This window comes from Poecilia mexicana, unplaced genomic scaffold (assembly GCF_051168715.1).
Source record: "Poecilia mexicana isolate PSO_F unplaced genomic scaffold, ASM5116871v1 scaffold_7, whole genome shotgun sequence".
NCBI classification, from domain to species: Eukaryota; Metazoa; Chordata; class Actinopteri; order Cyprinodontiformes; family Poeciliidae; genus Poecilia; species Poecilia mexicana.
The window spans coordinates 29,783,637-29,797,764 of NW_028263376.1; the positions used below are offsets into that span (position 1 = coordinate 29,783,637).

Below are 14,128 nucleotides of genomic sequence, written 5' to 3' on the forward strand. Positions count from 1 at the left end.
TTTGGCAAACAGCTCATGAAAACCCAAAATCCCTGTCTCAAAAAATTAGAATATTATGAAAAGGTTCTCTGAACGAGCAATAAAAATAATCATCTGAATCAACAAAGTAACTCTAAACACCTGAAAAAGATTCCTGAGGCCTTTAAAAACTCCCAGCCTGGTTCATTACTCAAAACCGCAATCATGGGTCAGATTGCTGACCTGACTGCTGTCCAGAAGGCCATCACTGACATCCTCAAGCAAGAGGGTGAGAAACGGAAAGAAATTTCTGAACGAATCGGCTGTTTGCAGAGTGTTATATCAAGGCACCTCAGTGGGAAGTCAGTAGGAAGGAAAAAGTGTGGCAGAAAACGCTACACAACGAGAAGAGGTGACCGGACCCTGAGGAAGATTGTGGAGAAGGGCCGATTCCAGACCAAATTAAATTTTCATCTCCATAAAACTTTTCAGCAGATGGAAGCATGAAGTGCTCCAAAATCTTCTGATAGCTGCTGCATTGATCCTGCCCTTGATAAAACCCAGTGGACCAACACCAGCAGCTGACATGGCACCCAGACCATCACTGACTGTGGGTACTTGACACTGGACTTCTGGCATTTTGGCATTTCCTTCTCCCCAGTCTTCCTCCAGAGTCTGGCACTTTGATTTCCGAATGACATGCAAAGTTTGCTTTCATCCGAAAAAAGTACTTTGGACCACTGGACAACAGTGGTCCAAAGTGCTGCTTCTCTGTAGCCCAGGTCAGGCGCTTCTGCCGCTGTTTCTGGTTCAAAAGTGGCTTGACCTTTGACCTGGGGAATGCGGCACCTGTAGCCCATTTCCTGCACACGCCTGTGCACAGTGGCTCTGGATGTTTCTACTCCAGACTCAGTCCACTGCTTCCCCCAAGGTCTGGAATCGGCCCTTCTCCACAATCTTCCTCAGGGTCCGGTCACCTCTTCTCGTTGTGCAGCGTTTTCTGCCACACTTTTTCCTTCCTACTGACTTCCCACTGAGGTGCCTTGATATAACACTCTGCAAACAGCCGATTCGTTCAGAAATTTCTTTCTGTTTCTCACCCTCTTGCTTGAGGATGTCAGTGATGGCCTTCTGGACAGCAGTCAGGTCAGCAATCTGACCCATGATTGCGGTTTTGAGTAATGAACCAGGCTGGGAGTTTTTAAAGGCCTCAGGAATCTTTTTCAGGTGTTTAGAGTTACTTTGTTGATTCAGATGATTATTTTTATTGCTCGTTCAGAGAACCTTTTCATAATATTCTAATTTTTTGAGACAGGGATTTTGGGTTTTCAAGAGCTGTTTGCCAAAATCATCAAAATTAAAACAATAAAAGACCTGAAATATTTCAGTTGGTGTGCAATGAATCTAAAATATATGACAATTTAATTTTTATCATGACATTATGGAAAATAATGAACTTTATCACAATATTCTAATTTTATGACCAGCACCTGTATACTCTTCCAGTTTTTTTTTAAATTGTAGCTGCAGCTTATGGTATTGTGTGCTCTATAGTATGGTACTTAAATGATTTTAAGAGGACATCATTTGTAATTCAACAAGGTTGGTTTTGAAAAATGGACACACTACGAGAACCCCCAGATGTATGAGGTTGTTTTGTCCATATGATCATGATTGTATGCTTTTTGTGTAAAACAAGACAGTTTTTGGACCTTCAATCAAATGTTTGAAGCTAAATGCCATGTTCTAAAATGATTCAATTGTAACCTCATAAGTGTAAAAAAAGAAATTAATCCATCCTGTATTCATCTTTCTGAATAATATATCAACAATCTGTTTTTTTAGGGTGTCCATAGGACTTTTCAAAGACGCAGTCAAATTTTGAGGGATTATTTCATTACTTCAGGCATGTATTTTGACTGCTTCATCATATGCCACCTGTCACACACAGACAAAGAAAAACAGTTTATTGATGAACCAACAAGTGCAAAACGACTTACTATTTGAACTGACTTTATGGAAGAATTGGACATCAAATGCACCATTAAAATTAAATGTATTTATTTGAATAGAACAGTGTATTCATCAAGAAATAAAGAAGATAATTAGGCCAATGAATTGACCAACAGTTTGTTTTTTCTTTATTTGTGCTAGCTTTGACCAATAATATCTGCACAATATTTAAATGCTAAAATGTCAATAATAATGTGGCTACTAAGGGCAAGTCAGGGTATTTAAAGAATTATCTTTCATAGACAGTTTCTAACTTTAAAAAGCCATCAAAGCTTCTCGAGACTGTGCTTCAGATAAGATAAGAGGCTGAAAGATCACGGTAATGGATTCTTCTTCGAAAAGAAGCATCCTATCCCAGACCTTAAGACATCCATTTTGTTTTAGAAAAACAATATTGGCTGTTTATAACAGATGAGTAATCTATTCCAATTCTAACATTTGATAAAAAAATATAATTCTTAAGCCTGTTTTTTTTTTCAAGGTGAATATAAATGTAGTTAAAATATATCCTCAGTTTCATAGCCAGTCAGAGCCACGTACTGTGATTTGAGACACTGCCACTCCCTTGTTTTTGCAATGCAGAAAACTGAACTTCTATTTGGTCGTCTATTCAACCATCTCCTTGAAACAGGATAATATATGAATATGTGTAAAAAATTTTAAGGAATTGTTTCCAGTATTTCTTAATTAAATCCTGCAACCTCAGCCAAATAAACAAATTGTGACTGAGCTTGAAGTGCTTGAATATGTATTTCAAGATACAGAAGCTGATATTTGTTTTACTGAAAGTACTTTTTTTTTTTTTAAGTAGGAAAATTAAATCCTCACATGGTGAAAAGCAGATGGCCACTGAAGGTGGTGGGCTGCAAAGGACCATCATAAATCCATGAGTTAGGCCACTGACGCACAAACACAACATCTCCGATCTCTAACAGCAATGTGACACCATTGGCAGAGTCAGCCGAACCGCTACTTTGATATTCATATGCTATAACGACATGTTCTCCATTCTTAATCAGCGCTGCAGATGAAGGACGTGAAGGATGTCCATGCCCATATATATGGATCTCAAAGTGATAGGCTCCTCTCACAGGTGCGATGAAATGCCCTGAGGAATAATATTTAATTTTATACTTCAAACATCAATGTCTCTTGTCATTTTTTTTAAATAGAAATATATATTTCAATACCTGTATCTGGGTTGTAGGCATTTCCAATATTGACAAATACATTTCTGAATACCAGAATCACATGGGTGTTGAATGGTCCAATGTCTCCTGTACCCGAGGCTGACAAAGAGCTTGAGAAAGCCACTCGTTTCACTGGAAGACAGAAACTCTAGTTACCATCAGTTTTTGATGCCACATCTTTGATTCTCAAAAGCGTATGCATGTGAGCTTTTCTCCCCTCAAATGTGAATAGTGATAGCATCTCTATCTATACAAGTAGGATTATAAGAATAGGGTCACACCATTTAGTTACTTTAAAGGATAAAAGACTGTTTTTACGCCTTTATTACTAGGACATAAACTCTCTCTCTCCTCTCTCTTTTTCATTCTCTCTCTCATTGCTTCCAGCAGCAAGGCCAAAATCGTTTTTATTTCTTAACTTCTTCAAGCTAGTAAATGGATAAATATTCTGATCCACCTTCTTGCAGCTCCAGTTTTATTAAGCTCAACTCACCCTGTGAAAAAAGGTAATGTGTGAAAATAAGTCATTTTAACAGGATCTGAAAGGTAAAAGTATCACAATATTAATCAGTTTTAAGCGTTAACACTCTCTCGCTCACTGTAAAACATGTAAAAACACTTTTCACATGGCCAGTCTATAGCATAGCTGGCTGCAGCTGCAACATGAGAACATGCACAATATTATGGGTTCTTTCCAATTGTGAGGCCAATTATTAATTAACTTACCTTTTCCTTCTGACCACAGAACCTCCACTTGGTGTTCAGTGTTGTTTGCCATGGCTTTGACTGTGGTCACCTCTTCTACCTGTGCTGGAGATTTTGTAAAATAAATAAAAAGAGGTGTCAAAGAAAACAAATAGTCTTCATTTTATTATTTGCATGAGTAATTTAGGATTAGTATTTTAAGAAGACTTTAACACACACTACTATCTATATATTCACCTTTACATCTTAAATGAACAATAAATGAACAAATCCACAACTTACACAAACTACACTGACAAATATGTGACCTCGTTAGATTGTAAATACACATTTAACATATTTCATTTTTCCATGTAATAGATACCTTGAAACTGTTGCTTAATCATATCCAACTCATTCTTTAGCAACTCCAGTTCTCTGGCCTTAGCTGTTGGTGTAAAAAGGAAAAAAACAAAAATATAAGCCATTATTTACACTGTCAGTAAAATAATTTAACATATAGCATTGGTAAGAAAACATTTAACTCTTTTCATATTTCTGGTGGGTTTGAAAGACTTTCTGTGTCTCTCTCCTGTGATTCAGTTTGTCTTACATGTAAATTTATTTTGTTGTCAAACTTTGTTTCTAGCTCTGCTGTGGAGAGAGAGCAGATTAACAGCAATAGAAAAATCATTCCCATCTCTTTTCTCAGTTTTCGTCTCTGCATGGAAGGTTTGTGGTTTCTTGCATGATCCAAGCTTATATACTGCGTAACTCTCCGTTATTGATTATTACCATCCTGCAGGAACACGTGCAGGTGATAAGACCCGTTATTTTGGACTCGCGTATAAAATAGGCCTTTTGCAATTGTTTTACAGATAGTTCTCTTTACATTGTGGTGTATTTTCTGGTCAAACGGGTGGATTGTCAGATAAAAGGTTTTGAAATTAATCTTACAACATTGTGACAATGTGTGATAATATAGTAGGGATCATAAGATACTGGTAGAAATGACACATTCACTGTTAAGACAGATTATTAAAATATGGTATTTTGGAAACATTTCATTTGAGTAAACAGTTTGTTTCAAACTTCGCAAAACCGATTGAAATTGATTAGCATTGAAGCTTACCATTTTGAATCTCAAGTTTTGGACAATTAGGAGTAACTCTGTAGTTAGAATGAAAACTTTATCTGTTGAACATGATAAACTTTGTTCAGTTTATTGAACTTTTTCTCACCAAACATTTAGTGATGAAATAACCAGATTACTGACATCAGTGAAATGTTGATCAACTCAAAGTTCAAGTACAGCTGTCAACAAAGATTGCAGACACAGTTCCAAGTTTATTGCTGGGAAGGCAAAACTGTTAATGATTTATTATACAAAAGAGCAAATAAAATTTTGATTACTATCATCACTGAAATGTGGGTCACCTCATAAAGTTCAACAAAGAGAATACAGAGATAGATCCAGGTTTATTAGCACCGCTGAGAAAGTAAAGCTGTTAATGATTGATCACACAAACAAAAGAGCAAACAGAAATGTTGGCAGATTTTTAATCTCCATAAGCAAAGAGGAAGCTGAAGTGTTTCTATAATACGACTCTATTGGATGCATAAGTGACAAGACATGTTTAAATAAGTAAGTAAATTTATTAAGCAATCCAAATACATTTACATGTTAAGCAATCCCAAAATGTAGATACTAATGTAAGTCAAAATTCAGAGACTGATCAGAGGGACAAAGTTAATAAAGTTCCTCCCAATCGATGGGCAGCGTCTCGTTTTATACACATATTTTCCAACATAAACATATGGTGACATTCACATGTTCCATGTTGACGTGTTGTTTAGCTGTATTGTCTCCTCGTTCCTCTGGGATCCATGGATGAACTTCTCTTTTGAACTGAATGTGTTTTGTGTGTTCAGACACTACGTCGCTCATAGCACAAAGGTCTCAGCTTGTGTTACTGAGACATAAAGATGTACTTAATATGACAATATTTCTAAATTAAAATGTTGAAAATGTAAGTTTACATCATTGAGTGATGATTCAATAAAAAAAAAACCTTATTTATATAGAACATTTTTATTCAGTTATTCATCAAAATGCTCATTCAGTGAGAACTTTACAAAACAATACATGGATATAAACCACAAAGACAAAATATCCAATAGCTCACTCTTGAATTGAAATTATATTTTGCTTGACCTGCTTAGTTTTTACATGCAAGGAAATGTAACTTCTAAGAAGCAAAGAAATGTGTATTTATGTGATACTGAAACTGATAAGAATTTGGACTGTTTGTTGCTCACAGGGCAAAAGAAGACGATCACTGAAGGTATCATGGTGATTTTGGTTATCATAAATCCTTGAGCTTTGTAACCATTTCCAGGCTGGCAGATCTTAATAAGATTTTTTTTCTCATTTGTTCCTGAATTTTGTTGGATCTCAGCCTGATGTCTACTTTTTGAGGAACCGTAGGTGTACTTTGCTTTTCCAGGAAGGTCTTATGTGATGTTTTAATTGAGAATAGGTGTGGCAGTAATCAGGGCAATCACTTTGTCACACAGGACGAGGTGAGTTTGGATTATTTTCTGCCTTAAGAACAAACATCCTCATTTCAAAACTGCATTTTGTGTTTAGTTAATTTAGTATTTAAATTGATTTGATATTATGAAGTATAACGAGAGCAAATACTTTTTCAGACCACTGTAGCTCCGTGTCAGTTCCAACATGTTGTAGAGTTGATGGTGAAAATAAGCACAGCTTGCTGCTCACATGGGGAAAAGCAGGTGACCACTGAAGGTTGTGTGACGATTTACGTTGTCATAAATCCTTGAGTTTTGCCACTGACGCAAAAATATAACATCTCCAACCTCTAACAGTAATGTGACACCATTAGAGGAACTAGCAAAATGAGAAGGCTGATGTTCATATGCAAGAGCTCATTTCTATATCTATATATTTTGTTATTATTTACATACCTTGGTGCTGTTGTTTCAGTTTGTACACTTCTTTCTTCTGAACTTCCAATTCTTTTGTTTTAGCTGTACGGAACAAAGAAAAAAATATATATATATTCATATATATATATATATATATATATATATATATATATATATATATATATATATATATATGATTTTTACAAAAAAATGTCAATGCAATGAGACATTTACATTCAAATATTTACATTGCTACATCCCCCCCCCCACTATAGAATTCATCAAATAATTTGTGCTTCATTTATACAGGCTGTGTCTTTATAATATTATGCAGGTTTTGTATCTAGTGACAAGGATGACCCCCAAAAATCAAATGTGAAATATCAGAGCTCTTTGGGATTATTAGCTAATTGCATCATGATTGGTGAAATATAAAAACCATCCAGAAATGCCCTGCTGGTCAATGCCCCCCTTGAAATGACCACATTCAAAATATTGGTTGGCTTTTTAAAAAATAATTTCAGACATATTAGTCTGTTCTTTGTCCACAGGGATCCTGATCTCCCTGATTTTTGTTTCTGGGTCACTGATATGTTAAAAAGGGACATTTTAATACATTTAGTGTATTATAAAGAATGTGAGCTTTGGTAATTGTAGCATGAGGGTGCCCTATAATATCATGATGTGCTCAAGAACAATTTTTAACGTTCTCCTTCATTCTTCAGGGCTTTCACTTGAACTGCGGTGATGTTTGCCAGGGCTCTAACACAACTCAGCTCTCCTGCCTGAGCTGGAAATTCAATAATAAAAAACAAGCATTTTACCAGATGACATTTGATATCATCTGTCCATATGCAGATGTTCCTCTAGAATTTAACATGTTCCTTGGTACTATTGTGGTTGTTTAAACTTAGTTACTTGGAAAATGAATAGATACAAATCAGTTAATAGATTATTATTAATAATAATAGTTTTATACATACCTTGGTATAGTTGTTTCAGCAGCTCCAGTTCTCTCGTTTTTACTGTTGTGGAAATAAAAAGTAAACCGTGAGATACAATCTTATTTCTATGTTAACACTAACATATCTTCACACTCTTTGAAATAAACTATTCCAAATTCTATTCTTGTGTTACCTTCATAATCTCTCTGTAGGTACCTCATCTCCACCTTCAGTCCAGCCAATGAGGCGCTCATCTCTCTCAGCACAGCATTGATGTCCTGTGTAAAGGTTTGTTGGTTGTCAGAGAGATTTCCTGCATCTGCTGCCTGTGTTTCTGTTTGTTTTAAATGTGAAATAACTTCATTGTCGGCTGCAGCTTGGAGCTGAGCTGTGGAGAGAGAGCAGATCAGAAGCAATGCAGGAAAAAATATTGTCATCTCCATTTTTAGTTTCAGTCTCCCTGGGTCAGGTCTGTGGGTTGTGTGGCAACCCAAGCATTAAATATACCATTTCTTATCAGTGAGTAATGATTAACTTTAAATTAAATTTGCTTATTAGATATAGTAATCTCATATTTTTTATATAGATCTGAAATTTGTATAATGGGAAATATGAGACGTCATTGAAAGCTATCACCATGAGAATTATTCCAACTTTCTATGTTTCTTCTTACAAAAAACAGTTTTAAGTATATAATATTCTGGAGGACCATCTCTAAAGCAAAACACAAGTGAGTCATGTTTATGACAATAACTTGTGGAGATGTTTTTAAAAACACTTCAGTTGTTTTATTGGTATGAAAGCATATTTTCAATCATTCCGACTGACACAAAAGTCATATTTTGACTTTAATAAACCCAGAGTTCATTTTTTAAATATTTTCTTATGTTTGTGACAAAGGTTGGTGGTGTTGTTGTAGCTCGTCAAACTCTTTTTTTCTTACCTCCAATTCTCTCATCTTAGCAGAGTTTGGATTGAAGAAAAAGCATTTTATTTTGCTTTTTGCAAAGAAACATTGACATCCAAATATTTCCATTGCTACAATTCTTTATTATGCCATATTAATATGTATTTCTTTACACTGTACAATCCAACAAAGGTGATCTTCCTGATGTTTGTTTCTAGGTCATTGAGATGTTAAAAAGAGACATTTCAATATGTATAATTGATTACAGGGATTGCGCTTTAACGGTAGAAAAATCTAGCAGGAAGTTCAACTCAACTCCTCTTTATTGCTGTTCCAAGAGTTCTGACCAACACCAGAGAATTGATCAAATCATTATGCTCCTTATCTCACTGCAATGGCTTCCTGGATAATCAGAATTATCCAGGAAACCATTGCAGTGCTTCCTTAATAACAGTAGCATAAACGATAAGTTGTTATTTGGCCCAGATTGATAAACCTACACTTACCAGATAGCAGCATCAGGGATGTGATAAACTGCTGATAACCAAGTATTTTCTTCACCTGCTTTCTCATAAAATAACACGTGAAAAAAAAATTAAATAAAATAAATCGTATGACTTTGGAAGAAAAGTTGATGTGAGCAAGTTAAAGTCTTGAGGTAAACCAAACTCAGTTTGGGTTTAATTTCAAACCTAAACTGAGTTTGGAAATAAGAGCTAATGGCATTGCCCATGTTACAAGAGTTGAGTACATTGGTAGTTCTGGTTATTATTATTATTATTATTATTATTATTATTATTATTATTATTATTATTATTATTATTATTATTATTTTACCCTTGTTTTATTGACATAGGTATGAACCACCTGTTTCATGTTGCAATTTGAAGGCAACTTAGTGTGTATTCACACCAGCCCTGCTTTGTCCGCTTTAATCAGACTCTAATTCGTTTGTCTGGAAAGTCTGATTTATTTGGGGAGTGTGAATGCAAATTTGAATTCCAAAATGGACTAAAAAGCGAACTCTGATTCACCTAGGTCTCCGTCTGGCTGAAGTGACTCCGATGCGCTTGGAAGGCAGTGTACATGCAAGCGGATCGGAGACCATTACAAAACTAAGAAACTACAGATCAGGGCATTGGGGTCAATATATTACTCACTGCTCTGCGGGTTAAAGGAGATGTTGTGTCAGTTGCCTTAGCAACGGATCTGCATGCTGACACGGAGAGCGAGGAAAAGCAGAATATAAATGCTTTGTTTTACACCTGCAATCAGCTTATTTTACCTTGGATGTGGCATACTGCTGCTGTAATTTAAAAACCTTTAATAAATGACGAATTGCCTCATTTGTCTGAATATATAACGATCACCAAATAGGATGACATATTTCATATTCCCGTATTATAACATGATTACATCCCCAGTTAAATCCCCAAGAAGACTGTCTTTCAATCAGTAACTAGCGTACAAAAACTTTCATTAGTGTTATGATACTCTAATACCTTGTTGTTTTTGCAGTTTATGTAATTAATTCTTTTACTGTTCCAGTTCTTTTGACTTTGTCATTTGATTTATTAAGAGTGAAAATAATTCATTTATATTTATTTTAAAAAATATTTTGCTTAATATAACAACATGCAATGATATTTTTTTTATTTATTCTCCAGATAAATATACCTTCATAATCTTCCAGCAAGTAATTCACATCCTTCTTCAGTCTCAACTTTTTCTGTGAATTCCATACTACAGAGCCATCCAGGGGACATGGGAAATATGTCCCCTAGAGGGCGACATATTTCCCATGCAATTTACAATATAAATTGCATTATATTGTAAATTATGATAATTTAATGCAAAGTTGGCATTTTCAGTGGCCTTTCAATGGAACTTTTAGAGCAACTTTGCATTAAAAGTGTCATAATTTACCGAATGACACTTCATGACAACTGTCAAACATTCATAAAGACTTCTTTATGTTCATGACAGGTGTTATGTCATGTTTATGACAGTGTCATGTCAGTCTTATGCACACCCCTTCAAATAAAGTGTTACCAAAAGGTATGTTACCAAAACCAGCCAACTTGGATTGTGGACTAGAAGCATTGTGCGAGTATTGGGACAGAACCAAAGAATCACAAGAGCAGTTTCATAGAAAGAGATGATTGTGGATGTGGCCAATAAAATTGACTCCAGAAAAGGCTTATTAGCTAATTACTGAGGCCCAAATTGCAATTTCCTAATTCAGATTCTATGAACATTAATGCAACATGAAAATAACTTTCACAATCTTCTTATTGTATTTATATTGCTGTAAGAGCCATTTATGTTTTCCTGTTTATCACCATAGGGGGCAAATTTTATTTAGTGTTCTGAGTATGTCTGAAGAGGTACGGGGTAACTTAAGGTCAAGTGTGATTCTGTTCAGGTGTTGCTAATGAAAGAGGCAAACAGTTTTCTACTGTGCTTGGATTGGATTTATGTTTGACTCATGTTGTTCAAAAGCATATGTGTCAAACTCCAGGCCCAGGAGCCAAATCTGGGCCTCTGGACTCCAAATTACATCAGTAAGTCCTTCCAGTTTTTCACAAATATGCAAAATTCACACAAAATCAACAGATCTCCACATTGTTTTTCAGATTTTACTGTAAATTTTCTCAAAATTGGTCAAAGACATGGAGCTTAAGTCACAGCTGCCTAACAATAGCAACCAGTAACCTAAAATACAGGATTTTAGCTGCTATAATTGCTTTAGGTTCATATAAATTAACCCAAGATATTAATCCTAAACCTTCTTATTGTCAATTCTTCTAATATGAAATCAACCTATGAAAAGCATCTTTATAGAATATTTTGATAGTGTACTAAAGGCATGATAGTTTTTTTAATTTATCACACTCATAAGTCAGAAAAGTCACAGTGATTGTTTAAGTTAGTTCCACAAACACATTAATGACCGAAGTGCAGGAGCAAGGGGCCCCGGTTAAACCATGAACTAACCCCTTGGTTTAATGTTAGCATAACATTAAAAACTTTATTTGAAGTATTTTACATATTAATAACAAACTGGAAAAAATAATAATTTCTGGTTCAAAGATTTTCTGTTTCTGTGGTCACTCAAAAACATATGTATGTATTTTTAATTTTCAAAAACAAATTTTATGAAAGACAAAACATAACATCTTCAGGTTTAGTCCGAAACAATAAATATTTCAACAAAACTAAATTGTACTATTAAAAATACTATAACTGAAAGAGAAGCTTTAGAGCCATTGTGGCTGATAAATTATTGTAGAAATTTAAGACAAAATGAAACAATCAAAATTCTTTAATACAGTTATAAAAAAGTATACATATGTTATGATGCGCTCTTGAGGCAGAAATAAATTATGACTGTTTTCTGCTCACACAGTGAAAAGTAAGTGACCACTGAAGGTTGTGTGATGATTTTCGCTGTCATAAATCCTTGAGTTTTCACACTGACGCAAAAACACAACATCTCCAGTTTCTAACAGCAATGTGGCACCATTAGATGGGTTAACAGAGTTGGAAGCCTGATGTTCATATGCAATGAAAATAGGATTCCCATTCCTGACCAACGCAGCACCTGTCCCATGTGACGCATGTCCAACTCCATGTAAGTTAAACTCAAAGTGATAGGCTCCTCTCACCGGGGCAATGAAAAAACCTGAGGAACATTGAACAATAATGTTTCTATTGAACCTTTTCATCCGTATATTTACATAAAGAATCAATCAACCAACTGCATGCCAGGATTATAAAGAGAATCAAGTTGTAACAGTGGATAAAACGGGGTACCTGTGTTTGGGTTGTAGGCATTTCCAATATTTGCAACAACATGTCTGAAGACTAGAGGCGTCTGTGTGTTAAATGGTCCAGTATGTCCTGAACCTGATGCCAGCAAGGAAGCTGAGAAAGCCACTTGTTTCACTACAAGACAATAAGTTGGTATTATTGGGATCAAGCAGTTACTTGTTCTTAAAAAACTATCTGGTGTTTGTTAAATTAAAGAAATCAAAACTAACAAATTACTGTCTTAATTAAAAAAACTAAACATATTAAAGAATTAATGGACATCAAGCAAAAGTACACAACTTGATTTTTGTTGCATGTTAGGATAATGTTTTTATGTGAATACTACTGAGTTTCCCAAACCTTCTCTTTCTCTCTTCAGAACCTCCACTTGGTTTTCAGTGTTGTTTGTCCTGGCTTTAACACTGATCAGTTCTCCTATCTGAGCTGAAAATTGATTCAAACAAACATGAAATGTAAAATAAAATGATATATCCTCTGTCATTTTTTACAGTAATAGTTTGACATCACAAATTCACAGCAGTTTCTGGTCTCTTGATGTTACTGGACTGTGTAGAAAGAAATACAGCAGCAGCCACATCTCAGCGTTTTATGCCACTGATTATTCAGGGAAAGCAGGTTGAGCAGGTAGAGTGCTTTAAGTATCTCAGGACACAGATGGACACCTGGATGTCTTTCCAAGTACACTTAGATTTACAAAAACAAAAAAAAGCCCTTGCCTCAGTCTTCTCAGGAAGCTGATATTTTTTAGCTTTATTAAAACTATTTTAATTGTGGTTTACTGGTCCCTTCCAGAATCTATTCTCTCTTTTAATGTCACATCTTGGTACAACTTTATCGCTAGCAAACAGAAAACATAACTCTCACACATAAAAAATCAAGGCAGCAAAATAATTGGTTCATTACAAACACTACTGTCCCATGTCTATGAGTTACAGTGGTCAAATCAAATCAGATTTTGAAAATTGTTTAAATAAATCAGCTTTGTTTGCTTCTAAACATGTGAGAAAAAATATTCTTAGTGAGTCATTTAGTATGTAAAATAATTTATTGTTAAAGTTATAAATACCTTGGTTCTGCTGCTCAAGACGTCTTACTTTTGTCACTTGCTCTAAATTAGTAAAAAACAAACAGACAATTGATACTAGTTAATATAATGCCCTTCTCATGCTAAACGTATTTTTGGGTTTTTGTTTGTTGTCTTCTAAATACCTTGGTATTGTTGTTTTAGCAAGTCCAGTTCTTTTGTCTTGGCTGTTGCAGGAGTAAAATGAAAAACATTGAAATGTGACTATTTGAATATAAACCCTTCAGTTTCATACATCATTGATTTCTGGTTAACATACCTTCATTATCTCTCTGTAGATACTCCATACCAACCTTCAGTGCAGCCAATGAGGCGCTCATCTCTCTCAGCACAGCATTGATGTCCTGTGTGCAGGTTTGTTGGTTGTCAGAGAGATTCACTGCATCTGCTGCCTGTGATTCTGTTTGCCTTAAATGTGAAATGACTTCATTTTTAGCGTTTGGTTGAAGCTGAGCTGTGGAAAGAAAGCAGATTAGCAACAACAACGAGAAAAGCATTGTGACCTCCATTCTCAACATCATATTTTGTGGTTTCTATGATGGTCCAAGCCTTAAATATTTGC

At 35.1% G+C, this 14,128-nt stretch overlaps 2 protein-coding genes across 11 annotated transcripts; both read right to left on the reverse strand.

Annotated features, from left to right (window-relative positions):
* Positions 1-1,905: 1,905 nt before the first annotated feature.
* On the reverse strand, positions 1,906-8,184 carry LOC106931568 (complement C1q-like protein 2). Of its 8 annotated transcripts, XM_088007423.1 has the most exons (8): positions 7,935-8,184; positions 7,781-7,822; positions 6,837-6,878; positions 5,035-5,039; positions 4,231-4,237; positions 3,888-3,971; positions 3,162-3,293; positions 1,906-3,079 (listed from the first exon to the last, which is right to left on the reverse strand). In XM_088007423.1, exons 1-8 carry the CDS (start codon positions 8,182-8,184, stop codon positions 2,796-2,798), a joined length of 846 nt encoding a protein of 281 aa, XP_087863549.1. In that variant the 3' UTR covers positions 1,906-2,795. The 8 variants fall into 8 exon arrangements, with proteins under 8 accessions (XP_087863549.1, XP_087863546.1, XP_087863545.1 ...); XM_088007420.1 differs by lacking the exon at positions 5,035-5,039 and having other exon boundaries at positions 4,231-4,293; positions 6,837-6,899; XM_088007419.1 differs by lacking the exons at positions 4,231-4,237; positions 5,035-5,039 and adding an exon at positions 7,504-7,587 and having other exon boundaries at positions 6,837-6,899.
* Positions 8,185-12,049: 3,865 nt separating this feature from the next.
* LOC106931567 (uncharacterized) lies at positions 12,050-14,084 on the reverse strand. 3 transcript variants are annotated; one of them, XM_088007428.1, is made up of 6 exons: positions 13,826-14,084; positions 13,692-13,733; positions 13,549-13,590; positions 12,822-12,905; positions 12,465-12,596; positions 12,050-12,333 (listed from the first exon to the last, which is right to left on the reverse strand). In XM_088007428.1, the coding sequence occupies exons 1-6, from the start codon at positions 14,082-14,084 to the stop codon at positions 12,050-12,052; spliced, it is 843 nt and encodes a 280-aa protein (XP_087863554.1). The 3 variants fall into 3 exon arrangements, with proteins under 3 accessions (XP_087863554.1, XP_087863553.1, XP_087863555.1); XM_088007427.1 differs by having other exon boundaries at positions 12,822-12,917; XM_088007429.1 differs by lacking the exon at positions 13,549-13,590.
* Between the last annotated feature and the right edge of the window lie 44 nt (positions 14,085-14,128).

What these genes read in the sequence shown, in the direction of transcription:
- LOC106931568 (XM_088007419.1), bottom strand. Translation starts at nt 8,184, where the DNA reads ATGGAGATGACAATATTTTTTCCTGCATTGCTTCTGATCTGCTCTCTC. An exon ending in CCTGAAGAATGAAGGAGAAC is followed by an intron (nt 6,900 to 7,503) that starts GTTAAAAATTGT and finishes TGTTCCGTACAG; the next exon opens with CTAAAACAAAAGAATTGGAA. An exon ending in ACTGAAACAACAGCACCAAG is followed by an intron (nt 3,972 to 6,836) that starts GTATGTAAATAA and finishes CAAAATCTCCAG; the next exon opens with CACAGGTAGAAGAGGTGACC.
- LOC106931567 (XM_088007427.1), bottom strand. Translation starts at nt 14,084, where the DNA reads ATGTTGAGAATGGAGGTCACAATGCTTTTCTCGTTGTTGTTGCTAATC. An exon ending in GCTAAAACAACAATACCAAG is followed by an intron (nt 13,591 to 13,691) that starts GTATTTAGAAGA and finishes TTACTAATTTAG; the next exon opens with AGCAAGTGACAAAAGTAAGA. An exon ending in TCTGAAGAGAGAAAGAGAAG is followed by an intron (nt 12,597 to 12,821) that starts GTTTGGGAAACT and finishes ATTGTCTTGTAG; the next exon opens with TGAAACAAGTGGCTTTCTCA.